General features: G+C 61.5%; 6 protein-coding genes across 13 annotated transcripts; 4 read left to right on the plus strand and 2 right to left on the minus strand.

Moving 5' to 3' along the window:
* Positions 1 to 1,432: 1,432 nt before the first annotated feature.
* arhgef40 (Rho guanine nucleotide exchange factor (GEF) 40) lies at positions 1,433 to 10,503 on the minus strand. Of its 2 annotated transcripts, XM_077742184.1 has the most exons (26): positions 10,344 to 10,503; positions 8,934 to 9,023; positions 8,754 to 8,861; positions 8,171 to 8,456; positions 7,134 to 8,100; positions 6,849 to 7,045; positions 6,633 to 6,782; positions 6,461 to 6,566; positions 6,285 to 6,378; positions 6,136 to 6,216; positions 5,889 to 6,005; positions 5,707 to 5,805; positions 5,499 to 5,650; positions 5,257 to 5,395; positions 5,070 to 5,189; positions 4,757 to 4,948; positions 4,220 to 4,678; positions 3,783 to 4,135; positions 3,444 to 3,693; positions 3,266 to 3,355; positions 2,730 to 2,942; positions 2,392 to 2,586; positions 2,131 to 2,311; positions 1,968 to 2,057; positions 1,797 to 1,897; positions 1,434 to 1,720 (listed from the first exon to the last, which is right to left on the minus strand). In XM_077742184.1, exons 1-26 carry the CDS (start codon positions 10,344 to 10,346, stop codon positions 1,694 to 1,696), a joined length of 4,860 nt encoding a protein of 1,619 aa, XP_077598310.1. In that variant the 5' UTR covers positions 10,347 to 10,503; the 3' UTR covers positions 1,434 to 1,693. The 2 variants fall into 2 exon arrangements, with proteins under 2 accessions (XP_077598311.1, XP_077598310.1); XM_077742185.1 differs by having other exon boundaries at positions 1,433 to 1,720; positions 6,633 to 7,045; positions 10,344 to 10,428.
* Positions 10,504 to 10,548: 45 nt separating this feature from the next.
* Positions 10,549 to 12,524, plus strand: nit1 (nitrilase 1). Of its 3 annotated transcripts, none has more exons than XM_077742189.1 (6): positions 10,549 to 10,991; positions 11,113 to 11,402; positions 11,477 to 11,580; positions 11,649 to 11,785; positions 11,899 to 12,024; positions 12,092 to 12,524. In XM_077742189.1, the coding sequence occupies exons 2-6, from the start codon at positions 11,170 to 11,172 to the stop codon at positions 12,368 to 12,370; spliced, it is 879 nt and encodes a 292-aa protein (XP_077598315.1). In that variant the 5' UTR covers positions 10,549 to 10,991; positions 11,113 to 11,169; the 3' UTR covers positions 12,371 to 12,524. The 3 variants fall into 3 exon arrangements, with proteins under 3 accessions (XP_077598315.1, XP_077598314.1, XP_077598312.1); XM_077742188.1 differs by having other exon boundaries at positions 10,555 to 10,991; positions 11,071 to 11,402; XM_077742186.1 differs by having other exon boundaries at positions 10,576 to 10,991; positions 11,157 to 11,402.
* A 134-nt stretch (positions 12,525 to 12,658) lies between these two features.
* Positions 12,659 to 19,092, plus strand: clcn3 (chloride channel 3). 4 transcript variants are annotated; one of them, XM_077742092.1, is made up of 16 exons: positions 12,659 to 12,877; positions 13,578 to 13,774; positions 14,610 to 14,779; positions 14,891 to 14,990; positions 15,128 to 15,315; positions 15,408 to 15,530; positions 15,610 to 15,816; positions 15,929 to 16,009; positions 16,075 to 16,327; positions 16,402 to 16,694; positions 16,827 to 17,013; positions 17,092 to 17,234; positions 17,303 to 17,558; positions 17,658 to 17,874; positions 17,973 to 18,048; positions 18,408 to 19,092. In XM_077742092.1, exons 2-16 carry the CDS (start codon positions 13,597 to 13,599, stop codon positions 18,567 to 18,569), a joined length of 2,634 nt encoding a protein of 877 aa, XP_077598218.1. In that variant the 5' UTR covers positions 12,659 to 12,877; positions 13,578 to 13,596; the 3' UTR covers positions 18,570 to 19,092. The 4 variants fall into 4 exon arrangements, with proteins under 4 accessions (XP_077598218.1, XP_077598220.1, XP_077598219.1 ...); XM_077742094.1 differs by lacking the exon at positions 17,973 to 18,048 and having other exon boundaries at positions 12,660 to 12,877; XM_077742093.1 differs by lacking the exons at positions 12,659 to 12,877; positions 13,578 to 13,774 and adding an exon at positions 14,063 to 14,409.
* Positions 19,093 to 19,147: 55 nt separating this feature from the next.
* Positions 19,148 to 21,632, minus strand: mfap3l (microfibril associated protein 3 like). Its single transcript, XM_077742104.1, has 3 exons — positions 21,421 to 21,632; positions 20,353 to 20,727; positions 19,148 to 20,275 (listed from the first exon to the last, which is right to left on the minus strand). Exons 2-3 carry the CDS (start codon positions 20,615 to 20,617, stop codon positions 19,464 to 19,466), a joined length of 1,077 nt encoding a protein of 358 aa, XP_077598230.1. The 5' UTR covers positions 20,618 to 20,727; positions 21,421 to 21,632; the 3' UTR covers positions 19,148 to 19,463.
* pfdn2 (prefoldin subunit 2) lies at positions 21,389 to 23,155 on the plus strand. The gene is made up of 4 exons (XM_077742112.1): positions 21,389 to 22,037; positions 22,376 to 22,464; positions 22,529 to 22,652; positions 22,722 to 23,155. The coding sequence occupies exons 1-4, from the start codon at positions 21,957 to 21,959 to the stop codon at positions 22,917 to 22,919; spliced, it is 492 nt and encodes a 163-aa protein (XP_077598238.1). The 5' UTR covers positions 21,389 to 21,956; the 3' UTR covers positions 22,920 to 23,155.
* Positions 23,156 to 23,490: 335 nt separating this feature from the next.
* On the plus strand, positions 23,491 to 25,362 carry b4gat1 (beta-1,4-glucuronyltransferase 1). Of its 2 annotated transcripts, XR_013330011.1 has the most exons (3): positions 23,491 to 24,771; positions 24,876 to 25,198; positions 25,298 to 25,362. XR_013330011.1 is itself a non-coding variant. In XM_077742103.1 (2 exons), exons 1-2 carry the CDS (start codon positions 23,659 to 23,661, stop codon positions 25,065 to 25,067), a joined length of 1,305 nt encoding a protein of 434 aa, XP_077598229.1. In that variant the 5' UTR covers positions 23,491 to 23,658; the 3' UTR covers positions 25,068 to 25,362. The 2 variants fall into 2 exon arrangements, 1 of the variants encoding a protein (XP_077598229.1); XM_077742103.1 differs by having other exon boundaries at positions 24,876 to 25,362.
* The last annotated feature ends 1,426 nt before the right edge of the window (positions 25,363 to 26,788 follow it).

Below are 26,788 nucleotides of genomic sequence, written 5' to 3' on the forward strand. Positions count from 1 at the left end.
GGGAGGAGGTGGGTGGATGGGTGGGTGGGTGGGTGGGGGGCGAGGGGCGAGGGGGCGAGGGGGCGAGGGCGGGTGATGGAGAGAAAGAGGGGCAGGCGAGATGGCAGACAGTGGAGGCGAGGGTGGGGGGCCGGGATTGAAATGAAAGATGGAAGAAGCTTTAGCTAGATCTGGTGTGGGGGGCCCAACGTTTGTGTGTGTGTGTGTGTGTGTGTGTGTGTGTGAGAGAGAGAAATCAATGGAGGGGAGGAGAGATTGATTTAAGGGGTGAGGAAGAGGGGGAGGAATGATATGTGGCTACGGCGCCTGTCCTTTTTGTCGCAGTGTCAGGGTATTGATACTGTAATACACTCCAAGCGCACACACTCCATCACCCCCCCCCCCCCCCCCCCACCCACCCAACAATGCTACCGTGACAACGGCTGTCACGGCGACGCCTACTGGCACAATGCCGCCACAATACGGAGGGCACCGGAGCGGCACGCTTGCGGGAAAGAAGGAAGGAGGTGTGTGTGTGTGGGGGGGGGGGGGGGGGGGCATCACGTGACTCCATCAATGACGGCGGCGGCCACGCTAATTCCCCGATAGGGACGTTGCGTCGTCGTCGGAAAGCCGTCCATCAAATGGATGCGTGTCCGTCATAGTGCGTTGGGCGCTGGATTGGGCTGGGCTGGGGCTGTGCTTCTCTTCTCTTTTTTTTTTTTTTTTTTCTTCATTGGGCATCCGGCACCCTCCCCCTACCTACCCTGCTAATATGATGTAAAAAGCTAATGGCATGCAAATGTCTGTTGTCCCGGTAACCAGAGCTGAAATATCCCTTTGATGTCTTCCCCCGACTCATTCTCTTCACGTTTTCTTTGTTTGCCACCATCAACACCCGCCCCCCACCTCCACACACACATAGAGCACCCGTCCTCGCCCTCCCTCCTCTCCTCTCCTGCCATTCTGTCTCTCTCTCTCTCTCTCTCGGCCTTCGCCATTCCACAGAAGGGGGAAAAAAAAAAAGTTCCAATTGCACTTTTTTTTTTGTGTGGCCGTCTTTTCTTCTAGCGAACCCTCCACACTGAGTTGCCCTGTCTGCCGCTCATTTCCCATCATTCCCACCTCGCCCCCGACACGGACCCCTTCCTGTTGCCCTCCCTCCCACGGCCGGGCCTTTATCTCCCGCTCCACGCACACACACACGGACATCCAGCCCTTCTGCTTTCAGAGAATTTGATCCCTGCAAGTATTTGATATTGTGCTCGGCTGCATCTATGAAATGGCAAGAGGGGCAGGCGGGGGTTGTTAGGGTGGAGGGGGGGTCTCCATACAGCGAGGAAGGACTCTTACGGGGAGGCTGTCGTCCAATCCCGGACCCCAGAAGATGCAAGAGTAAAATGGATTCCTCAAGCCCAAAAGGCAACTGGAGATCATCTGGTGAGCTTTGCTATTTGACACGCAAACAACTTGACGGGCATCCACTTTTAATGTCCAAGAAGACGCTACAAGTCGGTGGCACCCCGCCCCATGGGACAAAAAACACCGGAACGTCAGTTGTGGCCTCCGGATGGGGCCCACCCAATAAAGTCTGGCGCTGGCTGGCGCTCATTCCGCAAGCCGTCTTCCGCTTTGGCCACCTTTGGGGGGTCCACGTACCGGTCCGTGTGGCCGAGAAGTAAGAGTCCCTCCCTGGCTTGCGGCGCCACCACGGTCACACGGCAGTGGAGGGTGACGAAGCCTGGGGAGGAAAGGCCCACGTGAGCTAGGATGGACCTCTGCGAGCGTGGCCCAGCGCCTCGGCCTCGGCGGCCCACCTGTGGCCCCGCGGCCGAGCTCCTCCCGCCCGGCGCCGGGGAACCCCCCGCCTCCTCCCGGTGGCTGCCGGCCGACGACGAGTCCGAGCAGCTGCTGTTGACTGAAGAGGGACGAGAGAATGTGGTGCCGGACGGAGTAGAGCGCCACAGACGCCGGCGTGACCGTCTCACCTCGCTCCAAGGTGTTGCTTTGACTGGCGCTGGCGTCTAGCAGCAGCCTGCCCGACACGCCCACGCACAGCGACTCCTTCAGGCACAGCTCTGCGTGCGGAGAGACGCACCCTTTTTTCTCAGCCCAAGCCAGCGGGGAGGGAGGCCTCTTCACCACACTCACCCGTGCTGTTGATGGCGTGCGTCCACAGCAGGCGGGCCACGTCCCGAGTCCAGGCCTGCCGTTGCTCTCCGTCCGGCGCCTGCAGCGTCACGCAGTCCCTGAGCCGGGGGGTCTGCCGCACCCACACCTCGAACTTCAGGCCGTCTTGGCCCACGCTCTGCGTCAGGCCCATGTCGGCCGTCTGGGCGGGGAGGGGACCGCATCCTGGGCGTTATCGATGGCGGCCCTTATAAGGCGCCACAAACTCGTCCTTTGTGTTACCTTCATGCTGTTTTTGTAGATATAGGCCAGGCGCCCCGGCCCGGCGCCCACTCCCCCGCTCTTGCTTTTGGTAAAGATCATGAGGTGCTGGTAGAGGAAGACCCTCCGGGGGCCCACGCGCTTACGACGGGTGCCGCCGCCGCACACCGTCAGGTCGCCCTGCCGCACCAGCTCGCCACGTTCCGTCTCGGGGATCTGACGGAGGCGAGCGACCTTCAGCTGGCTAAAAACTCTTTGTTTGTATTGTGCGTATTCAACTTTTTTGCTTTGTTGTGAGGTGCACACGTTAGTCGACAAAGTCAGTAAGATTTGGCAGGGGACGCGACGGGCCTTTTTACCGGACAGCCCGCGATGAGGTCGCCGGCCCTGAGGTCCTCGCCGTGTCGCCGGGCGTGCCTGAGCACAGAGAGGGCGGAGTCGGAGGAGGGATTGATGCCGCCCAGTTCCTCCAGGGCCTGGCAGTACTGTTCCAGTCGCTCGGGGGGCGCCTGCAAGCACTGGGGGAAACACAGAGGCGACAAGGGGGAGGCGGCCATGGCGGGGAGTTTGGACTGGGGGGGGCAAGAATTGGAGCCAGAGAAGGTAGACCAGGGGATAGGTCAGGCACATTAATGGCACTTTACAAGCATCTTAAAAGTTGACGTTCCATAATTGGAGCAACCGGTGAGAAGCTGCCTGCCCTCTGTGTCCAAACTCAAATGTGGCTTTGGAGAACAGAGGTTTGCCCCTCCCATTCCCATTCCCATTCCCTTCCTTTCCCCTTCCCTGCCATCCTCTACAAATGCTATTTTGGGCCAATGTCGCCTCCTGGCGGCCGCTCTTTCCCATTCAAAGTTTCCCTGTGGCCGCTGGGTGTTCGTCGCCGGCAACTCACTTTAAAGAAGTCAGCGGCTCGCTGGACCAGAGGCGCGTCCAGTTCCGGTTTCCTGCGGATGTAGTCGGCGTAGTCCAGGAAGTGGTCACGCTGTGTTACAAATCAGACAGACAAGGCGGCGTGTTTGGGAAGAAGAAGAAGAAGGAGAAGAAAAGGTGCCCGCCTGCCTCCCACTCACGTATTTACTGAAGCAGTCCTGCTGTAGCAGGCTCTGCACCAGCGCCTCCTCCATGGCGGGCAGGAGCTCCCGCGAGTGGAAGGCGCTCAAGGCGGCCCAGCGGGGGAACAGACTCTCCGACTTCCCCCACAGGGGGGCTGGCGTGTCCGGGAGCTCCAGCAGCGGGAGGTAAGTCTCCCGTACCCCCTGGAGAACGGCCACGTATTGTCGCTCGCCGCTCAGCATCTTGCACCACAGCAAGTGGACTTTGCTGCCGGGAAGACACCCAAAACGAGGGAGGAAGATCAGAGCGGGAATTGAGCGGCCCGAAGAGGACAGAGCGTGGAAGGGGGCGCCGACCTCTGAGCCGTGGACGAGGCCCGCTCCGTCCCCGTTTCCCTCTCGGTCCTGCCCAGTAGCACGTGTTGGCGCGGGGAGCCGGTGTGGTCCGCCACCTCCTTGCTGCTCACCTCCACCCCCCTGATCAACACCCCTCCTCCTGCTCCCGCTCCTCCTCCTCGAACGGCCGCGGCAAGGCCGGTGGCCACGACGGGGTCGGTCGGGGCCCTGCGGCCCAGCCACGACTTGGGGGAGGTGCGGCACTCGCCGGTTTTGGGAGTGGCGGCACCTCGACGGGGGGCCAGCAGGGCCTGCAGGTCAAAACTGGGGTGTCTCTTCCTGGGCGGCTTGTCGGGTGGGGCTCCCTCTGCGGGCTGACAGAAGACACTGCGGGTCAGGGATTTGCGGGCGCCGGCGGCGGCGGCGGAAAAAGCCGAGAGCCGACGGACAATCCTCACACTCTTCTTCAAGAGGTTGTGGAGAAAGTTCCCTCCGCCCCCCGCACACTCTTTCTTGAGCCCCCTGTCGTCTGCGATCTTGAGCGTGGAGCAGGTCTGCGGTCTGAACAGCGAGGCCAGCGAACCCCAGGACTGCAGGCCGCCCTCGCTCCCCGGGGCGCCGGAGCCCCACTCGCCCTCTCCTTCGGCCTCCCGGCCGCTGCCGGCGCCGGGGCTCTTGGCCTTGGCCTGGCCTTGGTTCTGGAGAAAGCGCGGCTTGACCCGGGCCACGGTCCGCTGGTAACGCTCCAAGGTGCGGCTCCACAGGTCCAGCAGCGCCCCCCCTCCCAAGTCCACGGCCAACGAGCGGGCGTCCTGAAAACGAGACGGCGGGATGGGCGGCAGAGAGGCCAGGGCGCAGACGGGGGAGGAGCCGGGCGGGGAGTCGGAGGAGGACACTTCGTCGCACCACTGGGAAGCCTGCGGGGGAGATGGGGGCCGGGCTCGGGTGAGGCGCCGAGGGTGAGGCGCCGAGGGTGGGCCGGCCGGGACCCTCACCTCGGTCAGAGTGGACAGCAAGCGCTGGGTGTTGTCCAGGGCGGTCCAGCGGTCGGACAGACAGTGCGACAAGTCCCGCAGACGTTCCCTGACCGGGGGCAGTCGGACCTGGATGTCGTTCAGGCCCGCCCAGTCCGACTCGCTCCAGGTCTCCAGGTCGGCCAGCACGCGTACAGTTCGGCCGTGCAGCTCCTGGAAGGAAAGCGGTCCGTGCGTTTCTTTGCGCCGGCACTAGATGGAGCCCACGCCACGGGAAGCCAGAAAAAAAAGACGGAAAGACTGGGGACGGGGGCCCGTGGGGCCAGCTCCTCACATTTGCCGTTTCTCGCAAGGCTTTGAATTTCTGCTGCTGGAGCGACAGTCTGCTCAACGACAGAGGCGGATCCTTGTACGAGTCCAGCTCCGACTGCACCTGCTCCATCTCCTGCTTGCACTGGGGACGGCACGCTTGTCGCACGTTTGTCTCTAGGCGGCCACGTGGGCCGCGTGGGGCGGCTCACCTTTTCCAAGTGGCCCACCAGGCCGGCCAGTCGGCTCAGGGCGTCCAGCTCGCCGGCCCGCCGGTTGGAAACTCGCACCAGGTCGTGGAGGGCCTGGTCCACGCTGTCGTAAAGCTCGGAGGCGGCGGCCAGGGCGGCCCTGTGAGGGCAAAAATGGTGTGGGCGTGGCTCTTGTCAACAGTTGGATTTGAACGGACGAGGTGTTTCTTCGGATGCCTCCCGGCTCCTCCTCCGCCAATCACCTGCAATCGGGCGAAGACCGCGCCAAGCCGCACGCGCTGTTGGCCAATCCCGCCAGCCGGGCGCCGCCCCCTCGCCGAAGCTCGGTCAAGCGGCAGTCGGCGAGGACGCCGGCCATGAGGCGTCGGTGCTTGTCCACGCCGGCCGCCACTTCCTAGGGAAGACGCGGTCACCAGGCGCCGACTGCCGGGAGGGCCGGCGCTCGCTCACCTGGACGCTGCCCACCGGCGGCTCGCCGTCCATGGAGCGCAGGGCTTCCGCCAGCAGGCGGAGGGCGCTTTCGCAGCCCTCGCTCAGACTCTCTAAACTCTGAAGAAGAAGCCATCCGACTTAGCGGCTGGAGCGCCGGCTGGCAGGGGCCCCGAGGGACGACGCACTTCCCGTCCTCTTACTTGTCGGAAGGAGAGCCAATCGGAGTGGCGGTGGTGGAAATGGCCCCCCATCTCCGTGGGCAGCTGTTGGCCGTCCACAAACTGCTGGAGGACGGCCGTTCCCCGCAGCAGGTGGAGCTGACAGATTGGGCAGAGGAGGAGAAAATGGCCAGCTTTGTCAACCGATCCAACTGTGGCGCTCCACTCGGGAAGCCACCGAGTCCAGCTTTTGAGTGCGGGAAAGACAAAGTGAGCGGGTTGGCCTCACCTCTGTTCCCTCCAGGTGGCAGGGGGGCTGCTCTCCCTCCACCAGAAGCAGCACTGCTCCGAGACCCCCGGGAACCATGCGCTGGCATATCAAGTCCAAGGTCCTTAACGTCGCCGGGCTCGGTGTTCGAAAGGCCCGCTCGCTCTCACCTGGAACAGCCCGAGCGCCGAGAGGCGCTTGGCGCACAACGGCGAGCGTCGGCAGTCCGTCAACACCGCCAGACCTTTGTCTTTGACCACGACCCTGCGCACGGCGGACGGAGGCAAAAGCCGGCTCACTCTGCGTGGCGGACGGCCAACCCTGGGGTCGACGGCGAGGTATTTACCGTGCCATTCGGTGGTAGCAGGCCAGGACGCGAGCCATCTCCTGGCCACTGTGGCAATTTGCCTCCTCCATGACGACCAGAGCGCGTCCCCATCTGTCCACCGTACCTGTGGTCGGAATGAAAGTCTGACTCCACGGGTCCGCCACGCCGCTTTGTCTGTCTGGGAAAATACCAGTCATCCTCAGATGCCCCGAGGCGAGAAGCTCTGCGTCCAATTCCCTCAGCAAGGGGGCCTCTTTACACGGCCCCACCGACTCGGCCTCCTCGGAGGGGGGGACGGAAGCGGGCGGCCCGCCGCCGGGGACGGCCGGAGATCCCGCGTCTGTCCGGATGAACGGAGAGATGTCGGATGGAGGGTTCGGCTCAGCCGGAAGGACGCCATTCCCACCTGTGCCGCTCACGCCGTTCTCGGACAGACATTGGCCGTCGGAGCCCGTTTCCGAACGGCGCTCCTCCGGGACGGCGACGGACGGTCGCGTGGAGCTCGGGTGCGGAGGTGCCTTCCCCTGCGCTTTGGGAGCTGCGCGGGTAGCGCGGGTGCCAGGCCGCGCCTTGCCTTTGACCCCCCTGACCCTCCTCTTCTTCCTTGAAGACAAGCACGTGCTTTTCCACCACCAGCATACATCAACAATGTACCGTGACACCAACACGAGTGGCAAGAAGAGGAGGCTACCTGTGAGCTCTGAATCCCGCGGCGGCCTTGACTTCCTTTCCCGTGGCCCGCTCTCCATTCTTCTTCTCCCCGTCGTGGGCGACCGCTCGGCATTTGCTGTCCATTGCGGTGCTCGCCCTCTCCTCCACGGCGGGCGGGCTTTCCACGGGCTCGGCCGGCACATGGCCATCCCCGCTCCGCGCTTTGTCCGCCTCCTCCGGGACGGGAGGACCCTCCACCGGGTGTCCCCCCGAGTCGGGGAAGCGGTCGGGAACCCCGGCGCCTTCGGAGCCTTCTCTTATCGGCCGGGCGAGCCGTTGGGCGTCACCCTCGCCCCCGACGCCGGGCCGCCTCACGTCACACGGTGGACTTGGGATGTCCCCTCCGACGGCTCTTTCGTCGCGGCCTCCGCCGGACTGTGTGACTCCCAGGGCGGCGGGCGGCGGTCCGTGCGCCTCGGGGGCGGTCGAAGCGGATTTGAGTCCGGAGGTCCACGCAAAGCTAGCAAAGTGGTCCACCTGGCCATGTCCCGGCCACTTTTCACTGTGCAATTGGATGGCCTTTCCCCTCTTACAGAGAGGCAGAGTCTTGGTTTTGCATATCCCGTGCATCTCCAAATACCTGTGCCTGGGGTCCACACCCCCATCCGGTCCCCCTCTGGGCTCCAGCAGCTCCACGTAGTCACTGTGGAGCGCGGGATGTCCGACGGTCCGCCCGAGTCCGTCTTCGCTGCGCCTCCGCAGGGGGAGCGCGGGCCTTGAGGGCGAATGCTCCGCCGGCGGGGCGGCGTCTTCTTCCCCGTCCTCCTCCTCGTCCTCTTCCACGGCCCACCCCCAGGAGTCTAGGGACGGGCGGCCCCCGGGATGGGCGCTCGGGCAGGGCTCCCCGGACGGGTCGTGGATGAATTGGGGGTAGACGATCTCCTTCCACGGGAGGCGGAGCACGCCGTCGCAGGTGCTCACCAAGCAGGCGTCGAGACCGCCGCCCGCTACGTGGCGATAAAGAAGAGCTGGGTCACGACGGGACATCTGGACGGAACGTCTGGACGGGAGCCTCACCTTCCCTCCGGTGGCCCCTTTCCTTGTTGACGCTGTGCAGCCACTCGCTGGTGAAGACGAGGGGGTGCTGGGACTCGAGAACCAGGATTTCCTGGACCGTGCGTCCCCCCGGAGCCAGACACTTGAGGGCCAGTCGCGGGCAGCGCGTGGAGAAGGGGACCACCTGCAGGTAGAAGTCGTTGCACCGCAGCAGCCTCCAGTCCAGGGTGGAGAGCTGGACCACCACCTTGTCGCCCAGACACAGCGGCCAGCCGCAGTGGAGGAAGAGGCATCCCACGTACTGGGACTGGCAAGAAAACAAGGCTGTCCGTCAACTTTTCCACAGTTGGACAGTTTGTCGGTCCCGCCCCCCAGTCCGGGCGAATATCTGCAAAGAGCTCTCTGGTCCTGCGGTTATTTCTGTTTCTTTTTTTCCCCCTCCTCTCACATCTGGAAGGAATTAGCGTGACGACTCACCGTCTCGGGGCATGGAAAAAGAGCCCCCCATCCACGTGCCGGCGATCACGTGCGCCCGCAAAGCCTCGAGTTCCCCCGGCGCCCGGCCGGCCGTTTCGCTCCCCTCCCGAAGCAAAGAGAAACTCACGCAGGCGTGCCGCTGGAGCTTGTGGAGGAGGTGCTTGGCCGGAACAAAGTAGTCCAGGAGGTAGCGAAGGCCGTCCTGCTGGTAGGTGGACTCCAGCACCGTGAAGACCTGCGCGCACCACACGGACATCCCCGGGTGACGCCGGCGGCTTCACGCCGGCCGGCGGCTCCGCTTGCGTACCTGCGAGAGGAGAGGCGGCGCCGTGCTCTCGAAAGGTGGGTAGAGGGACGAGAGCGCCCCCTGCACGCATTCCTCCATGGCCTCCGATGCCTGGGGGGGGGGGGACAAAAGAAGCGGGCGGAATTAGCTTTGGGGCCCGCCTTCTTCTCCTTGCGCCACATCATTTTTTTCCTCCTCCCGGCTTCCTGTTGAACATTCTGGGGAGTGTCAAACGGAGGGCTGCCGCTCAACGTGGGACCCGCGCTCCCCCCTTTGTTTATTTCCTCACGTAGCCCGTCGACATGGCAACAGGCTAACTTTCCCCTCCCTTTTCCAACCATGTTTGTCCGACAGCCACCCAGACGGGGCCAGCTCCCCCCCGCCCCCAGCGCTAATTGTCTCTTCCCCCCGTTCGCTTTTGACCTCCGCCCGTACGTGTCATCTGAGAGCAATTATTTCATCCGGGGAAAAAAGTGGTGAAAAAGACGGATACAAGCGCCATCTCTTCTGCAACAAATTAACACGTTTCTAAATAGGAGCGACCCCGCTTGGCGGAGAAGGCATTTTGGGCGGCCTTCGGGCCCATGGCCCGTGGCCGGCGTGTTCCCAAGTGCCTGCCCTTTCCACATGTTACATACTCGCTAGAAGAGAACCAGAATGGAGTCGCCAGATGGACGGTGGTGTGAAAAGATAGACAACAACAGATGGAGGGAGGGAGGAAGGTTTTGGAGGGTTCCAAAAGAGTGAGAAGGAAGGAAGGCTGGGAAAGTTGAGCATCGCTGATGGGAAGCAGATGTGACGGAGGAGCCTCCAAAGACGTGAGGTTTTGGGTCCCGAGCCACCAAAGCCAAAGAATACAGAAAGGCGGGACATTTCCGCCTACTGGCCGCCCGTAGAATGTGGACAACTCCCAGCTGGCAGCCCAAGACGTGCAATGTGGCAAAGCACCAGCAGGCGTCTGTCTCCGTGCGGAGGACAAGCCACTGGATTGTCTTCTTGGAGCGCGCGTCAGAGTGGAGGAATGGACCAGACTGGATGTGCAACCCGTGCTTTTTGTGGATCTCGTGGATCGGCCAGTCGCTCCGTCAACAAAGGCAGGAAGCGTCCTTGGCCGGAACGTTTTTTTTGCCAGTGGGCCCGTCCCCGCACAGTGCCCAACACTTCTTTTCCCTGCCTGCCTCCCTGCCAGCCTGCTTGTGCAGATGGAACTTTCTTCGGCCGGGAGATCCTGGACTGGAGTGACCGAGCCTCTCCCCAGTGAACCCCACCCCTCACCTTCTTCCTTGTACCCGCACTCCCCCCCCCCCCCCCCCCCCCCTACCCAGGTGTCCTCCTCCCCTTTGGAGAAGGTCGGGCAGCCGTTCCCGAGGGAGATTGTCTCCGAAAGTGGACTTTCCTCGAGAAGAAGAAAGCTCCTCCATCCATACTCACCATGGTCAAGATTGGAATCCAAATGAGTCCACGGCGTCTTTGGTGGACAAGCGCGCTCTCGGCATTTCCCGGGTTCCACGGTCGGCGTTCCGATCACCTCTGAGCCCCGGTGGATTTCCCCCGCTTGGAAATGTTGCGTCGTCCTCACTCCGGCAGACCTCCCGCCTCTCTTCCCCCTCTCTTCCCCCTCCTCCCCTTCCTCCCCCCCTCCTCCGTGCAGCCAACAAGAGCGCCACAGTCTTAACTTAACCCAGTCAAACTTTCCATTCCGAGCCCTGCTGGATAAAACGAGCATAACAGACACAGCGGCGTTGAAATCGTCCGCTGTCCAATACCGCTCTCTGCTGTCGACAGGAGGTATTGTTTTGTGACGTCGATCAGCAGGCGACGTCCCTCTGACGTCAACAAGCCGGACCCAAGGGCTGCCCCCGGATTGCCTGTGTGTAAATCAGCAGCCGACCTGCCTGAACCGTGAAAGCGCTCCCATTGGCCTCATCATGAATGTTTTCTGTCTGTTAAAACCACAAAGAGAACTTAAGAAAGGCATAAAGTGGCAGCTTTAATTTGGTCAATGTCGGTGTCCGTGCTGCGCTTGACAGCCAGGATTGGGACCTCTCTCGCCCTTTGGACTCCTTCACTACATAGCAGGTATGTCTTATTACCATTTTCTCAACATGTGTCAGCACGTTGGCTCTCATATCTTTAAAATATGTGTGTGTGTGATAAGCGAATTGGTCTTCAGGAGACAAATGTCTCCCCGCACGCACAGGAAAGGGCTCGTTTGAGACTTTATTGACAGTGAGTCATCCCCAGGCCTCGGCGAGGGATGTCCGCTCGCGGCCATCCGCTGGCCGCTCTGTGTCAGCTGTCCGTCGGCGCCGACAAGCAGGCCAACTTGAGCGCCGCCCGAGGCCTGCTGGAGGAGGCCAAGCGGCGAGGCGCCCTGATGGCCTTCCTGCCGGAGGCCTTCGACTACGTGGGATCCAGTCGGGAGGAGACCCTGGCGCTGTCCGAGACCCTGGCGGGCGATACCTTGACGCACTACGCCGGGCTGGCCAGGTAGGTTTGTCCCCCGCGCCACCCGAGCGCCAGCATGGTTTGCTCAGCGGCGCCCGCCCGCCCGCCCCTGGTAGGACGCTGGACCTCTGGCTGTCTCTGGGGGGCTTCCACGAGCGCGGACCGGACTGGGAGACGGAGCGGCGGGTTTACAACACCCACGTGGTGGTCAACAACCAAGGTCCCGTTCTCCCGAAGCGCCACTTCCCGAGCTGCCCGCGGGCTTGACTTTAGCGCGCTGGTACGTAGGCCAGATTGTGTCCACTTACAGGAAATGCCACCTGTTTGACGTGGAGATTCCCCAAAAGGGCGTCTCGCTGAAGGAAAGCGCCTTCGCCCTCCCGGGGCCCTCCATGGTGGAGCCGGTCCAAACGCCAGTGGGCAAGGTGTTTTAGCCGGGCTCGCCTCGCCTGTCCGGCGCCAACTGACCCTCTGGCCCTCTGGCCCTCTGGCCCTCTGGCCCTCTGGCCCTCTGGCCCTCTGGCCCTCTCGCTCTCAGCTCGGCTTGGGGGTCTGCTACGACGTGAGGTTCCCCGAGTTTTCGCTGGCGCTGCAGAAGAGCGGCGCCGAGATCCTGACCTTCCCGTCGGCCTTCACGCCGGCCACGGGGGCCGCTCACTGGGAGGTGAAAATGGGGGGAAATGGCAACGCCGCGCTGGGGGATACGACTTGAGCCCCGTTGTCCTCTCCAGCCGCTGCTCAGGGCGCGAGCCATCGAGAACCAGTGTTACGTCCTGGCGGCGGCGCAGGTGGGCCGGCATTACCCGGGACGCTCCTCCTACGGCCACGCCCTGGCCGTGGACCCCTGGGGCGTGGTGACGGCCGACTGCGGGGGCGAGTGCGCGGGCCTGGCTCTGGTGGAGGTGGACCTGGAGAAAATGCGCCACGTCCGCCGCGGCATGCCGCTGGCCCAGCATCGGCGAGACGCCGACTTTTACTCCGGCCTGGAGAGGCCAGTAGGTCAAGACTAGTCAAGTTCTACTTTTTGGAAGAAAAGACATTTCAAAATGCAAAAGTGTGTGTGTGTCATTTTAGGAACCAGGCGAGGAATAATGTGGGATTCTTGATCAATTTAGGCATGTTTTTTTTCTCCTTTAAAAAATAAATTCCAAACATTAAAAGCCACTGCGTATTGTACTGATTGGACATACCTTCGTCCTGTTATAATAATAATAATAATAATGATTCATAAGAAGATTAAGAAGAATTAGTTAGAAGTGTGGGCGTTCCGAGCGTCCCGTCGACGTCATCCACGCCAAGCCGGAAGCATCCGTCACTGACCCAGGAACGAGACCGAGACGACAACACGGGACTGTGTGTGTGTGTGTCGGCGTGTGAGCGTGTATGTGTATGTCGCGCTCGCCGCAAGAAAAAGAAAGAGAGAATTCACACGAAGGTCTGCCCGTCCAAAGTGGGCGATCGGAAGCCGCAGCCAAGATGCAATCCGGCGTCCTGGCTGGATTTGACGCTTCGCCAAGGTAGGTTTGCTTTGCTTTACGTCGCTTTACGTCGCTTTACGTCGCGTCCTCCTCCTTTTTTAGCTAGCTCGCCGCAAGCTAACGCCACCGGAGGGCACTTTTAGCATCCGCTCGTCGTCAATCGTCTTTTCTTCCGACGCGTAACGTCCACAGCGTGTTTGGACGAGCAGTCCCCGAACGGGTCTGGTACCGAGCTGGCTTCCATTGTGCAGTAGTCCCCACCGGACGGGAGACAATCGTAGCCACCCTGTTCTTTTAGCCAAAAACAAAATGCCTTCAACGCTCCTCGTTATTTGCACTTTTGCATTCTGACATTTGGACCATGTCGTTAGCAGTGTGTTTATTTGTACACATGGGCTTATCTTTGGCTCAAACGTCACACACTGATGCTGTTGCTGATGAGAAAGCCCGGATAAGTCAACGCCTCCGGTCGGCTGGCCAGTCCATTGGCAGTCAGAGGTCCGGCTTGGATGCTAATGTCCAGTCCAATGACACCCGCCGCGTAAAGCCAAACATTTAGGGAAGGCAAAGGAAGGATGCTGCCGGCTGCCGGGGTGACTCGTTACCGGGGCAACGCCAGCGACGTTTCCGCTAGATAGAAGTGCCGTCAGCGGCTAGCATCTACTTTGGGGAGAAGTTTGGGTGGCCGCCCGTGGGTAAACTCTGGCCATCGGCTCCATGTGTCTGTGGCGCCGCGCAGGGCACGGGCGCTTTGCTAGATGGAGTCGGAGCAGCTCTACCACCGGGGCTACGGGAACGCCAGGAACGCCAGGAACAGCTACAACAGCATCGCCAGCGCCAGCAGCGACGAGGAGCTGCTGGATGGAGCCGGCATCGTCATGGACTTCCACACCACCGAGGACGACAACCTGCTAGACGGGGACGCCTCGTCTCCGGGTACGTTGCAAACTTTCCCGTGGCCGGCTACGGGGTGCGCGTTTAAAAAAAGAAAAACAGAGTAACATTGGATTAGATTCAACTTTATTCATCCGGCGGAAAACGGATTAAAAATGACAGGGATTTTGTCAAGTAAGGCTTAAATCAGCTGACCCGGCCGGCGGCCACTCGGCTCGCTGCTGTGTCTGGTGATGTCATCGGCTTTCAAGTCAGCTGCTGCAGCGGAGCGAGCGAGTGAGCGAGCCAGGGAGAGAGAGAGAGAGAGAATAGCCAGGGAGGGTTGGAGGGAGGGAGGGAGGCAATTCGCTAGCTTCGTGCAAGGTGGACATCCACACACAAACATACACGCACGCACAGTTGCACACAGTCTCTCTCTCTCTTTCTCTCTCTCTCTTTTTCTGTATCTTTCTGAATGTCACTCACTGGCTGCTCCCGAGCCGCTCATGTTGCAAACATGGCAGCGACCAACGCACACCCCGCCACTTAAAGTGGTGGTGCGCAGCGGAGCCTAGCTTAGCTTAGCCTAGCCGAGCGCCGGCTCGTCTTCGACATGGAGGAGGCGGGCGCCGACCCCTATTTGCCTTATGACGGGGGAGGGGACGCCATCCCCCTGCGGGAGATCCCCAGGCGAGGAGGTAGGCGTGGGCCGCCGGTCGCTGCGGGCCTCTCGCGCACCGTTAACGACATGGCGCCGCCGTGCCAAAAATAATCAGATTAAGCGGAGGCCTCGCTCATCGACGTGAACTAGGGTTGCCCCCCCCCCCCTCCTAGCATTCTCACATTGCGCAGAAAAAATCTGTGTGTGTGGTGGCTAAGATGGCCCGTATGCTGGCAGGTTCCAACTACGCCATGTCCAACGGCGGTGGCGGCGGCGGTGTGGCCAGCAGCACCACCCACCTGCTGGACTTCTTAGAGGAGCCCATTCCGGGCGTGGGCACCTACGACGACTTCCACACCATCGACTGGGTCCGAGAGAAGTGCAAGGACCGCGAGAGGCACCGCAAGGTAAATAGCACCGCGCATTTCCACCGCCGCCCTCTAAACAAATATCCAAGCTAGCCGGGTGCACCGTGGCCGCTTCCTCTTTTGAGTGTCTTGCCTTTGCTCGGCGAGCAGATCAGCAGTAAGAAGAAAGAGTCGGCGTGGGAGTTCACCAAGAGTCTGTACGACGCCTGGTCCGGATGGCTGGTGGTGACCCTGACGGGTTTGGCCTCCGGTGAGGGAGAGCCGGTAGAGCCGGGCGGCAGCCGGCCTTTGACGGCAGCCGGCCTTCGACGGCAGCCGGCCTTTGACGGCAGCCGGCCGACCTTTGACGGCACCCATCTTAACCTCCGCTCTTTGGCCCACCGACAGGCGCGCTGGCCGGCCTGATCGACATCGCCGCCGACTGGATGAACGACCTGAAGGAGGGCGTGTGCCTGAGCGCCATGTGGTTCAACCACGAGCAGTGCTGCTGGACGTCCAACGAGACCACCTTCGCCGAGAGGGACAAGTGTCCCCAGTGGAAGAGCTGGGCCGAGCTGATCCTGGGCCAGGCCGAGGTGAGTTGGCCGCGGGGGGTATCGCTGGAGCCCCCCCCCCCTTTTTTTTTTTACAAGCTCTTTTTTGACGCTCTTTTTTGACACTCCCCCAGGGTCCCGGCTCGTACATCATGAACTACTTCATGTACATCTACTGGGCGCTGTCCTTTGCCTTCCTGGCCGTGTGTCTGGTCAAGGTCTTCGCTCCCTACGCCTGCGGATCGGGGATCCCGGAGGTCACCGAGGACCGCACGTGGCCGGACCCCCCCCCCCCCCCCCCCCACTCCCCCCTTCTGACTCTCTCTGACCCCTCAGATCAAGACCATCCTGAGCGGCTTCATCATCCGAGGCTACCTGGGCAAGTGGACCCTGCTGATCAAGACGGTCACCTTGGTCCTGGCCGTGGCGTCGGGTCTGAGTCTGGGGAAGGAGGGCCCGCTGGTCCACGTGGCGTGCTGCTGCGGCAACATCTTCTCCTACCTCTTCCCCAAGTACAGCAAGAACGAGGCCAAGAAGCGAGAGGTGGGTGCCGGCCGGCCGGCCGGCCGGCCGACCGGATGGCCGGGGTGAGCGAGCCCGCCTTCTCGGCCGACTTTGTCCGTTGACCAGACGTTGGCTGCCCCTCCCCGCTCAGGTCCTCTCCGCCGCCTCGGCGGCCGGCGTGTCGGTGGCCTTCGGAGCGCCCATAGGCGGCGTTCTCTTCAGCCTGGAAGAGGTGAGGAGCGCTAGACTTGGAAGGCCTTTGTTTTCAGCTCCCCTTTTCCTTTTTTCCTCCCCCAGGTGAGCTACTACTTCCCTCTGAAGACGCTGTGGCGCTCCTTTTTCGCCGCCCTGGTGGCCGCCTTTGTCCTGCGTTCCATTAACCCCTTTGGGAACAGCCGTCTGGTGCTGTTTTACGTGGAGTACCACACGCCGTGGTACCTGTTTGAGCTGATCCCCTTCATCCTCCTGGGAGTTTTCGGAGGCCTGTGGGGCGCCTTCTTCATCCGGGCCAACATCGCCTGGTGCCGGCGACGCAAGTCCACGCGTTTCGGCAAGTTCGCCCGGTCGCCGCCCCCCCCCCCCCCCCCACTTGACGGCCCGGGGTGACGCCCTTTCTCCTTTTAGGAAAGTACCCGGTCCTGGAGGTGATCCTGGTGGCGGCGGTGACGGCGGTGGTGGCTTTTCCCAACCCGTACACCCGTCAGAACACCAGCGAGCTGATCAAGGAGCTGTTTACGGACTGCGGACCGCTGGAGTCCTCGCAGCTGTGTCAGTACCGCAGCCAGATGAACGGCAGCAAGGCCTTCACGGACGACCCCAACCGGCCCGCCGGGCCCGGCGTCTACGCCGCCATGTGGCAGCTGTGCCTGGCGCTGGTCTTCAAGATCATTATGACCATCTTTACCTTTGGCCTCAAGGTGAGGGCGGATTGCGGTCCCCGCCACCTCCCCGTCCGCCGCGCCCCTTTCCTGGAACTCGCCGCCTCCGTGTCCAGCCGCCTCCGTGTCCAGCCGCCTCCCCCTTCCCGGAACTCTGGCCCTCCTTTGCAGGTTCCGGCGGGTCTGTTCATCCCCAGCATGGCCATCGGCGCCATCGCGGGGCGAATCGTGGGCATCGCCGTGGAGCAGCTGGCGTATTACCACCACGACTGGTTCCTGTTCAAAGAGTGGTGCGAGGTGGGCGCCGACTGCATCACGCCGGGACTGTACGCCATGGTGGGGGCCGCCGCTTGCCTGGGTGAGTGGGACCGCCCTCGACCCTGGGGCCGGGACCGGCCCACGGGCCTCTGACGCCGGCCGGCCGCCTTCTCCGCAGGTGGCGTGACCCGCATGACCGTCTCCTTGGTGGTCATCGTCTTTGAGCTGACGGGCGGCCTGGAGTACATCGTGCCCCTGATGGCCGCCGTCATGACCAGCAAATGGGTGGGCGACGCCTTTGGCCGCGAGGGGATCTATGAGGTGAGGTGGGCCGGCTCCGGCGGCGCCGTTCTCCCGCGCCGCTTGACTTTTGGGATCCCTCCCGCCAGGCGCACATCCGGCTCAACGGATACCCCTTCCTGGACGCCAAAGAGGAATTCACGCACACCACGCTGGCCCGGGAGGTGATGCGGCCGCGCCGCTGCGACCCGCCGCTGGCGGTGCTGACCCAGGACGACCTGACGGTGGAGGACCTGCAGGCCGTCATCAACGAGACCAGTTACAACGGCTTTCCCGTCATCGTGTCCAAGGAGTCTCAGAGGCTGGTGGGTTTCGCCCTGCGCAGGGATATCACCATCGCCGTAGGTACGTTTGGCCCCGGCGTCGCCGCATCAATCATACCGTGGGGCAAAAAAAAAAAAAAAAAAAAAAGAAGAGACGTAACACGTGGGCCCTCCCCGACAGAGAACGCCCGGCGCAAGCAAGAGGGCATCCTGTTGAACTCCAGGGTGTACTTCACCCAGCACGCCCCCACCCTGCCGGCCGACAGCCCGCGGCCCCTCAAGCTGCGCTCCATCTTGGACATGAGCCCCTTCACGGTCACCGACCACACCCCCATGGAGATTGTGGTGGACATCTTCAGGAAGCTGGGACTGCGCCAGTGCCTGGTCACTCACAACGGGTCAGTCCGGGCGGCACCACGGGGCGCTAGGCTAGGGGGTGGGACGGAACGCCACCGCTCCCTCCGTGGCCCCCGCCAGTAACCAGTGTGTCTTACAGGGTTGTGTTGGGTGTCATCACAAAGAAGAATATATTAGCGCATCTGGAAGAGCTCGTGCGCGACCCCGAGTGCTCGGTGACCAGCCGCCATTCCCCTCTGGCGCTGGGGCTGGGGAGGCTTGCTTGGATTTTGGGCTCTTGCCTTCATCCTCCCTCTTAGGCTCGGCCAAAACGGCATTTGCCGTAGTTGGCGAGTGCTACCTTTTTACGGGCGTTTTGGCGGTGGTCGCTGGGAGAGCATTTTGGTAGCATTAGCCAGTGGCTCCCGCCGAGCTAACATCTGCGACTCGAATCCGTTGGGTGGGGCTCTAGGGTTTTGCTTCTCCTGCCTTTTTCTCAGGCTCGGGCGGGCTTCCGTTTCCTACGGGTCGGAGGACGGTGGTCCCGGTTTTAGCGTCGTCTGACCTCTTTTCTCTTTGTGTGTCCCCCACGCAGGCGCCTGCTGGGCATCGTCACCAAGAAGGATATCCTCCGTCACATGGCTCAAATGGCAAACCAAGATCCCGAGTCCATCATGTTCAACTGACGTGCTTCTGTCGGGAGCGGGAGCGGGACCGGGAGGAGGGAGTGCGCCTCCTGGACGCCGCCCATCTCTGACTCTGACACTTTTCCATAAAGTCCCCAAACACTCCCTCCCTACCCCCGACTCCACTGGAAGGCCACGGCAGGTCCCCATCGTGGCAAACTGGATCCCGCCGATCTTTGAAGGACGCCGGCCGGGCTTTGTTTTGGAAAGAAAATCCGTCCATTGTGCTCTGAGGACCGAGCGCCCACCCGCCCAAAAATGTGACCGTCATGTGTGCAATTGTCTTTCCCCGGTGGCGGAAGCTCGGGCCGTCTGCAGCATGTTTGCCCGTGGCTTTGGGGCTGGGAGTCCCAGTCGGCTTCTCTCCGGCTGCTTCTCGCATTCCAAACAAAAACACGCTATGATAACTGAAGACTCCGTCCAACTCCGTGCGGCCCCAAGGTTTGAGTGTGCGCCGGAGAAAGTGCAAACGGGCTCCGAGGATCCCCCGAAAGCGGCCCGAGACGGGGCTCCCCGCCTCCTTGAGTTGTCGCCTTGCACATTGTGATCTTTGCTCTCTTTGATTGAAATCATTAAATTTGGATTTGAATTTCAGCCATGGTGACGGCGTGCTGTCATTTCAAGGAGAACAAAAAAAAACGGGCTGACGTCGGGGAAGAACAAAAGATTTATTTGTGAGCTTGATGGAAAAAAAAAACAACAAACGTGGGAGGCCATATATATATATACCTCTATTAGGAAAGGAAAATCACAAGTTATTTTTGAATGGGCCTAACAGCCAACCCTAACCTTGTATGAAATGAAAGAAGCCATCGTAGTCGTGAGCACCGCGCTGAAAGCAGCTGAAGAGCGAGAGGACGCCACTGGCATCCAATGGAAAAGGGAGGGAACGAAGCCACTCTTCCACCGGGGGGCAGGGGGGAGCTTTACATTCGGGCGTGACGAGAACGGCGACGACACGCGACTCACACGTGACTCTCGTAGAAAATGGGAGGGGGCGGCGGCGGGACGTCGGCGCGTTGGCCGGAGCCGTCGTCCCGCGCCGGGACGGGGTCCGGCTCCAGCCGCGGGTGCACCGACACCTGGATGGCCATGTGCCGAGGCTGCTCCTGGACCGACGAGTTGTCGGAGTCGGCGGCGGGGGACTCGCAGCGGGCCGGGGGCTCGTCTGGGCCGGAGGGGGACGAGGCCCGCGGGGATCGCCGCGCCAGGACCTGGCCCTCGCCGCCGTCGCCGGCGTCGCCGGCCGGGCCCTGCCTGAGGAAGGTGTGCCTCATCTCCTCCACGCCCACCACCTCCAGGATCTCCTCCACGAAGGTGCGGCAGTTCATGATGAGCGGCGGCAACGGGATGCTGCGCGCCAGCTCCTCGATGTAGCGCGCCAGCTCCATGGTCTTGAACTGCGTGACCTTGGCCAGCTCCAGCGTCTTGGCCGAGGTGATGATGGGGATGCGCTTGGCGATCTCAAAGGCCTTCTGCAGCTTCTCGGCGCCCTCGGTGCGGAAGAACTCGTTGATGGCCTTCTCCGTCTTCTTCAGGTGGCTGCTCATCATGCACAGCCGCGTCACGTTCAGCACCATGATGATGGTGAAGGTCACCAGGCACACCACCATGTAGTAGACGCCCATGTCGCCCTTGGTGATCACCACGCGCAGGGTCACCGTGCAGTTGGAGGCGCCGTGCGCGTTGGACGCCACGCACGTGTACTTGCCGCGGTCGGCAAACTCCACGCCGCTGATGTTGAGGACGCCGTTCTCCAGCAGCAGCCACTTGTCGCCTGCGCGCAAGCAAACGCGGGGTCAGCGCGGGGGAACGGCGGCGCCGCCGACCCCGGCCCCGAGCCGTGCCACCTACCGCCATCCGTGTCCAACGGCTCGCCGTGAGAGTTGAACCACTTGACGGTGGGGAAGGGCTCGCCGCTGACGTTGCAGTTGATCAGCACGCAGCTTCCCTCGCGGGCGATCAGCTGCTCCGTGGCGGCCAGGGAGGCGGGCACCGAGCCGCCCACGCCGCTCCCTTCTCCCGACGAAGCGGCGGCGTAGGCGTGGACGGCCGCCAGCCAGGCCAGCCCGGCCAGCCAGGCCGGCAAGGCCCGGCCCGCTCCGGCGGCCCCAAACATGCTTTGGAGGAGCTTCTCAGCGGCTCATTCCGACACCGGCGGGCCGGCGGAGACGGGCTATCTGGGCCCGACGGCGGGAAGCATCCCAGTGGAAACCGGACGTTCCGAATCTGCAAGCCACAGAGAGGAAAGTGCGCCATCAGAGAGCGCTCCGTGAGGTCCTCGATCGAGAAACGCCCCTGCTTGCGATATGTTGAAGTAAAGAGGCGGTTGCGTCGGAGGAGGGGGTGGGGAGTGATTGGGGGATTTAGAAACCAAAATGGCCGCAAGCGAAGCCCGTCACGGGACAAAGGGGGCGCCATTTGCCGTCTGGTAAACATGCTTCAGAACCCAAAAAAACAGAGCGAGCGATCGCCCTTATTGTGCCGTTGTAACAAACGCGTCTTCGTTCGACATGATTCAAGAGAGCTCATGGCGAACAAAGGCCCAGAAAAGCTCCGAGTGTTGCCTCGAAGCGGGCGTGGTGGCCGCTACTTTGTCACGGGACCCCTCGAGCAGCGATCAAAAGTGGCGAGGGAGGGAGCCAAAGTGGCGCGGGAGCCTTAGCCGGAGTCGGTCGGCCCATCGGCAGGCAGCCTTGCACCCCCAAACGCCAAGCATTTGTCCCTTTAGCTTTCCCCCAACGAACAAGAACCGATGTCGCATGGGGGCCGCGACCAGACCAAACGGACGGAAACGTCCACCCCCGCACCACGTCGACAACGTTAGCGGATTTCGGATAAAAGCGCCGCCATTCTATCTCGGCGGCTCTTTCCTATCTTTCGCTTCTTTATGCTTTTTTTTTTTGAATCATCGCTACTCACATCGGGGCTCGTCAGCAGGAACGCGACGGGACGACGATGCTCTCGTCCGGACCTGCCTTTTTGCCGTCTCTTGTCAATTCCGACGGTTTTTTTCTCTCTCCCCCACGCCTTATCGAGGCTCAACGCCAGGGGTCGCTGCTGACACGAGCCCGTGCTCACGGGCGGGGGTTGAATTACGCACGTTCGCCCGGACGGCGAATTTGAAGCCCGAGAGTCTAAAGGAGGGCGTCTTTAGCCTTTCAGACGTTGTTTTTGTGTGTCTGCGTGTGGGTGTTCGTGGGCGTGTGCGTGGGTGTAAACTTGACATTGACGCTCCACTAGTGGGACAGTGAGTGTGTGTGTGCCCTACTGCTCCATTTGAGCCAACGAGAGTGTTTGACAAGTCTTGGGCAAAGTGACAGCGTCAAGTGTCCTTCGAGGAGGACCATGATTCCGTTGTTCTTGTCGTCGCCTTTCGTCCGCTAGACGGCGACGGCGCACTGAAATATTGATTGGGCCACGACGTGCCAGCACAGTCGACGAAGAAGAAGAAGAAAATGGCAGCCAACGGTAGCAACGCGGCTTCCAAAGTCCCTAACAGCGGCGGGGCCAAACAGTCCGGTCCCTCCGCCGAACAGGTAGCGAAACTGCTTTCTTAGCCTGCTTTTCCACGTCGCGTTTGAAGCCCGACTTGAGCGACGAGCGCGGTGTTCGGAAGGGCCGCCGCTCGGAGACCCCGACGCTAGCCAATGCTAATGTTAGCTCCTCCTTGCTTTTTGCCTATTGTCATCGTGAAAAGTCTCGACTCATGGGGAAGGCATTCTCCCGAGTTTCAGCCTTACGGTTTGTTTTCATAACTTGGAGCTGTGCTGTTTAGACTGGCAAAGAACACTGTCTAAACAACCAATCTGGAGTGTTGATAGTAGTACTTAGTACTACTATATGTGAATTGACTGGTGGGCGTGTGGTTTGACAGGTGGTGGCAACATTTCAGAGGATGCGTCAAGAACAGCGCAGCATGTCTTCCAAAGCCGCCGAACTGGAGATGGAATCCAATGAACACAGGTGGGGTCCCGTGCCGCCCTCCCCTCAGGAGGAAGCTCGACCTTACCCCCATGTCTTCCCCCAGCCTCGTCATCGACACCCTGAAGGACGTGGACCCGTCGCGCAAATGCTTCCGGCTGGTCGGCGGCGTTTTGGTGGAGAGGACGGTCAAAGAGGTTCTGCCGGCGTTGCAGACCAACAAGGAGCAGGTGACCCACAAGGGGGAGGGGCCGAGGGCGGCCACTGGCTGACTCACTCTGCCTCGGTGGTCCCCACAGATCGCCAAGATCATCGAGTCCCTCAACGGCAAGATGCAGGATAAAGGCCGCGAACTCACCGAGTACAGGGAACGCTACAACATTCGGCTGGTGGGCGAAGGCGAGGGGGACGCGCAAGGACAGCCCCCCACCTCCTCCAAGGACGCCGGCGACGCCGGCGGAAACCACAAGAGTGCCGCCGGGGTTTTGGTTTCTTAGTTTGTGGAGCTTTACAGATGGAGTTTGCCTCAAGAGTTTGGACAAAAAAACTTCAAAACGCCACGGTGCGCCCTCCCAAAATGTATACTTTGTCGGGCTGGCGATGTCATGTTTACAGCGTGTGCGCGGGGGGAAAGAATGAGGCGGTGCACCCCCGGCCGATGGCTTTTCAAGCTGCCGGGGTTGCTTTGCGTTGAGCCACACCAATAAAGGCATTTGCCAATGTTTTGCTGTCACACTGCTAATCCAATTCTTTTTTTTTTCAACACCTAATAGTAGGCCAAACAATGAGATTGAATGAACACATGAAACGTGAAAAAAGATGGAAACTTTTAATGAGCCAAACTTATTTTCTGGGGGAGGCTGCAATGATTTAGTATGCAGTGGTACGTTGACAACGACTGGCAATGACTTTTATGCACCCAAAAATAGACTCAAACGATGATTTTTTTTGCCATAGTGCAGAGGGATGATTTGACACCCTTCGAAACATCGAAGATGAGCCACAAATGATTGATTAGCCAAACTGATTCGGTCCAATGGGAACAGAAAGAAGCAGGGAAGGCGAGGCGACCGCGTGACGTCATCAGCACGCGCCGAGTGTCAAGCCAAACAACAGCTAGCAACTCGCTAGGCTAAAGCGGCCGGCCAGCCGGCCTTCGTCGATCAGGGAAATGTAGGTCAGTCAGGCTGCGGCTCTGTCCGTCCGTCCGTGGCTTTTTGGGGGATCGGGGGCGGCATGTATCTTCCCAAAAAGTGCTCGTTTTTTCGCGTGGTGCTGGGCGCGCTCCTCCTGGTGGCCTTGCTCCAGCTCCTCTACCTGTCCTTCTTGTCCAAGTTACACGGCAAGCAGCAGCGCTCCCGTTACTCGGAGCTCTTTGCGCACGGCCCCGAGGAGGAGGAGAAGAAGAGGAAGAAGAACAACCAGTCTGGCCAAGAGCGCCTGCGCTACTCTCTGTCCAGCGGCGGCATCTTCGACCACAGCGGCCAGTACCGGATCTACAAGAACCTGGTCCAGAGCCAGTGGGATGGCCCCAACGCGCTCACGTTGGCCACCCACACCAGCCTGGGCAACCTGCACCACCTGTCGGAGCTGGCCGAGCGCTGGCGCGGCCCCATCTCGGTGGCCGTCTTTGTGCACGGCCCCGACGAGGTCCGGCTGGCCACGGGGCTCCTCTACGCCCTGGGGGCCCTGTGTCCCCGCGTGCGGGCCCTGGTGGATTTCCACCTGGTGTGCCTCTCGGGGGAGACGGCCAGCTTCCCGGGACCGGAGCGTGCCGACGCGGACCCGGACGCCGCCGGCCCCGCCGACCCCGGCGACTGCGCCGGCGTCTTCTCGCGACTGGAGGCCCACGGGAGGCGGCGCGAGAACTACGCCCTGGGCCCGAACGTCTCCTACCCCAACAACCTCCTGCGCAACGTGGCCCGGGGGGGCGCCCGGGCCCCCTACGTGCTGGTGATGGACGTGGACACGGTGCCCTCGGCCGACCTGCACGGGCGCTTCTCGGCCATGGTGGCCGGGCGCCGGCCCGCCCCCGACCGGGTGTTCGTGCTGCCGGCCTTCGAGATCCGCCACACGCGCAAGATGCCGGCCACCAAGGACGAGCTGGTGCGCCTCTACCAGGTGGGCGAGGTGCGTCCCTTCTACGAGGAGCTGTGTCCTCGCTGCCAGGCCCCCAGCAACTACTCCCGCTGGATCAACCTGCGGGGCGCCGGCGAGGAGGCCGGCGCCCTGGAGGTGGCCTACACGCTGACCTGGGTGGACCCCTGGGAGCCCTTTTACGTGGGCCCGCGCGACGTGCCCCTCTACGACGAGAGCTTCAAGCAGTACGGCTTTAATCGCATCAGCCAGGTGAGTGAGATGACTCCCGGAAAATCCAAACGAAAATAGCGAGATGTAATAAGTGGAGTCCGAGACGAGCTCGGGCCATTGACATCCGCCGCGTGCCTCCCCAGGCCTGCGAACTCCACGTGGCCGGCTACCAATTCTCCGTGCTGAGCTCGGCCTTCTTGGTCCACCGCGGCTTCAAGGTCCAGGGCGACTTCCACGCCCGCAAGGACGAGGAGAACAATCGCAACCGCCTGCTGTTTCGTAGCTTCAAAGAAGCTCTGAAGAGCAAATATCCCACATCCCCCAGGCGATGCTAGAACAAAATGGAAGAAAACCGGGGGTCTGGGCTCTCCTGCCTTCTCCAGAAGGCTAGACCCAGTCGGCGATGCCACCCGCGGCCGCTAGAGGGCGACAGTCCGTCCCGAGAGCTGCCCATTGGACGCCGCTGGTAAATATATACGTATTTATTTGGGAAATGCTATAATAGACGGGACATTTTCTGGCCATCTGAGCTTTGTGTTATGTTGTTGACTTGACCTCCGTCCAGGTGGAAACATTGGATAGTGTGCTTGTATTTGAGGACTCCAATAAAGATGGCTCCCCTAAATGCCAGCGCGTCTTCCTCTGCCTTACAATTTGCGTCTGCCAGCCACGGATGGCGTCCACGTTCCGCCCGCCGCCGTCCATCCGCCGACGGGAGACGTTTTGTGCCCGGGGTGGCGCTTCTTAAAAAGGTGGCAGAAGGTTAGAGGGGGTGGCTGCTGTGGAGCGGAGCAGGTTTGCTGGAGCAAAGTGGGCTTTATCTCCACCAGCTTATCTGGGTCACAGAGCTTTACGCCAAAAGCAATTAGGGCCGGCCTCTCTCGCGTGGCGCTGGCGGGAGGGCCTCGGACCACGTCGGGCCACTCTCTTGACGGAACAGTTGGTCTGTGTGTGTGTGTGTGCGGGGGGGGTGGATTTAGGAGGTGCTCCCTCAGACCCCTTGATGGGTCAGGGTGAGAAAAGCCCAAAAGTCCACCCCAGCCTTACTGGAGTAAACGTGGAAGGTCACACTTGACAAAAATGTTGACCACCAATGTGCAGGCGTTCTCCAAAAAAGAGCCCCCGTCCAATCAGGCAGACTGATTAGTGCTTCCCGGTGTGTCCCAGTGTGTCCCGGTGTGTCCCCCTTTTAAACTCCATCCCGGCGGGACGGCCAGACGTGACACGCGGGAGAGCCAAGGAGGCCTGACAGATCCAGCAAATCCTTCTCAGCACGCTAACACCTCTTAGCTTGACACCCCTCTTCCGCCGGCGCTCCTCGAGTGGAGGCGGCGGGGCGTCACGCCTCGCCGCCGGCAGGGCACGCGCCGGACCGTGCCGGGCATATGGCCTTTGCCCGTATCCATGGTTAAGGACGTCTATGATACCAGGAGCCCCCGTGTTGGCCCAACACCGAGCCGGTCAGCCCGCTGATGTTGGGATCTGGTAGACGCTGCATGGGCTGGATTGACGGCGCCCTTCCGCCCTTCTGCCCGTGATCGGCCTTTCCCGACGGAACCAGCGACTCCAGGTGAAGTGGACGGCCGTGGACTTGGCGCGCCGCCTCCCTGGCTATAATTCATGTCGCCGAGGAGCAGATTAAGAGGATTTATATGGCAGATTAATTGTGAGTGGTGCCGTGGGACAACAAAGACTTTATGAGTCCAAATCAATAAAAGCCGCCCCAGTCTTCCTTTTCACTACTCCCCTTCACTCTCGGTAACCCCGCGCCCGGCGTGGCGCTCCCGGGGATCCCACCGGACCGGGGCGGAACGGGCGGCGGGACCCGGGGCGACCCGGCCCACGCCCGTGGCACTTGAGGCGTGGCGGGGCGGGGCTCCACGCTCCCGGGATTGACGGGCAATCCCGACACGGGCACGTCTGCCCGAGCGCTGGGGATCAGGGGGGAACTAAGTCACCAAAGCAGGAATTAATGAGCATTAGGCTCTTAGGTAAGAATAAGTCCCACCTTTAATCCTAAACAACTCCACTAACACCTGTTACATATACGCCATGC

This window comes from Stigmatopora nigra, chromosome 20, assembly GCF_051989575.1.
Source record: "Stigmatopora nigra isolate UIUO_SnigA chromosome 20, RoL_Snig_1.1, whole genome shotgun sequence".
NCBI classification, from domain to species: domain Eukaryota; kingdom Metazoa; phylum Chordata; class Actinopteri; order Syngnathiformes; family Syngnathidae; genus Stigmatopora; species Stigmatopora nigra.

Bases quoted from the DNA above. Each gene is read 5' to 3' on its own strand.
- arhgef40 (XM_077742185.1), bottom strand. The intron at 4,136-4,219 runs GTGAGGATTGTC...GTCTTCTGTCAG, and splicing joins ACAACCTCTTGAAGAAGAGT to CCCGCAGAGGGAGCCCCACC. The intron at 2,943-3,265 runs GTGAGTTGCCGG...TGCCCCCCCCAG, and splicing joins GAGCCGCTGACTTCTTTAAA to TCCAAACTCCCCGCCATGGC.
- nit1 (XM_077742186.1), top strand. From the start codon at position 10,915: ATGTCGGTGTCCGTGCTGCGCTTGACAGCCAGGATTGGGACCTCTCTC. The intron at 10,992-11,156 runs GTATGTCTTATT...AGTCATCCCCAG, and splicing joins ACTCCTTCACTACATAGCAG to GCCTCGGCGAGGGATGTCCG. The intron at 11,403-11,476 runs GTAGGTTTGTCC...CGCCCCTGGTAG, and splicing joins CACTACGCCGGGCTGGCCAG to GACGCTGGACCTCTGGCTGT.
- clcn3 (XM_077742092.1), top strand. From the start codon at position 13,597: ATGGAGTCGGAGCAGCTCTACCACCGGGGCTACGGGAACGCCAGGAAC. The intron at 16,328-16,401 runs GCAAGTTCGCCC...TTCTCCTTTTAG, and splicing joins ACGCAAGTCCACGCGTTTCG to GAAAGTACCCGGTCCTGGAG. The intron at 17,235-17,302 runs GTGAGGTGGGCC...CCCTCCCGCCAG, and splicing joins GCCGCGAGGGGATCTATGAG to GCGCACATCCGGCTCAACGG.
- mfap3l (XM_077742104.1), bottom strand. From the start codon at position 20,617: ATGTTTGGGGCCGCCGGAGCGGGCCGGGCCTTGCCGGCCTGGCTGGCC. The intron at 20,276-20,352 runs GTAGGTGGCACG...GCTTGCGCGCAG, and splicing joins GCCGTTGGACACGGATGGCG to GCGACAAGTGGCTGCTGCTG.
- pfdn2 (XM_077742112.1), top strand. From the start codon at position 21,957: ATGGCAGCCAACGGTAGCAACGCGGCTTCCAAAGTCCCTAACAGCGGC. The intron at 22,038-22,375 runs GTAGCGAAACTG...GTGGTTTGACAG, and splicing joins CCGGTCCCTCCGCCGAACAG to GTGGTGGCAACATTTCAGAG. The intron at 22,653-22,721 runs GTGACCCACAAG...TGGTCCCCACAG, and splicing joins TGCAGACCAACAAGGAGCAG to ATCGCCAAGATCATCGAGTC.
- b4gat1 (XM_077742103.1), top strand. From the start codon at position 23,659: ATGTATCTTCCCAAAAAGTGCTCGTTTTTTCGCGTGGTGCTGGGCGCG. The intron at 24,772-24,875 runs GTGAGTGAGATG...GTGCCTCCCCAG, and splicing joins GCTTTAATCGCATCAGCCAG to GCCTGCGAACTCCACGTGGC.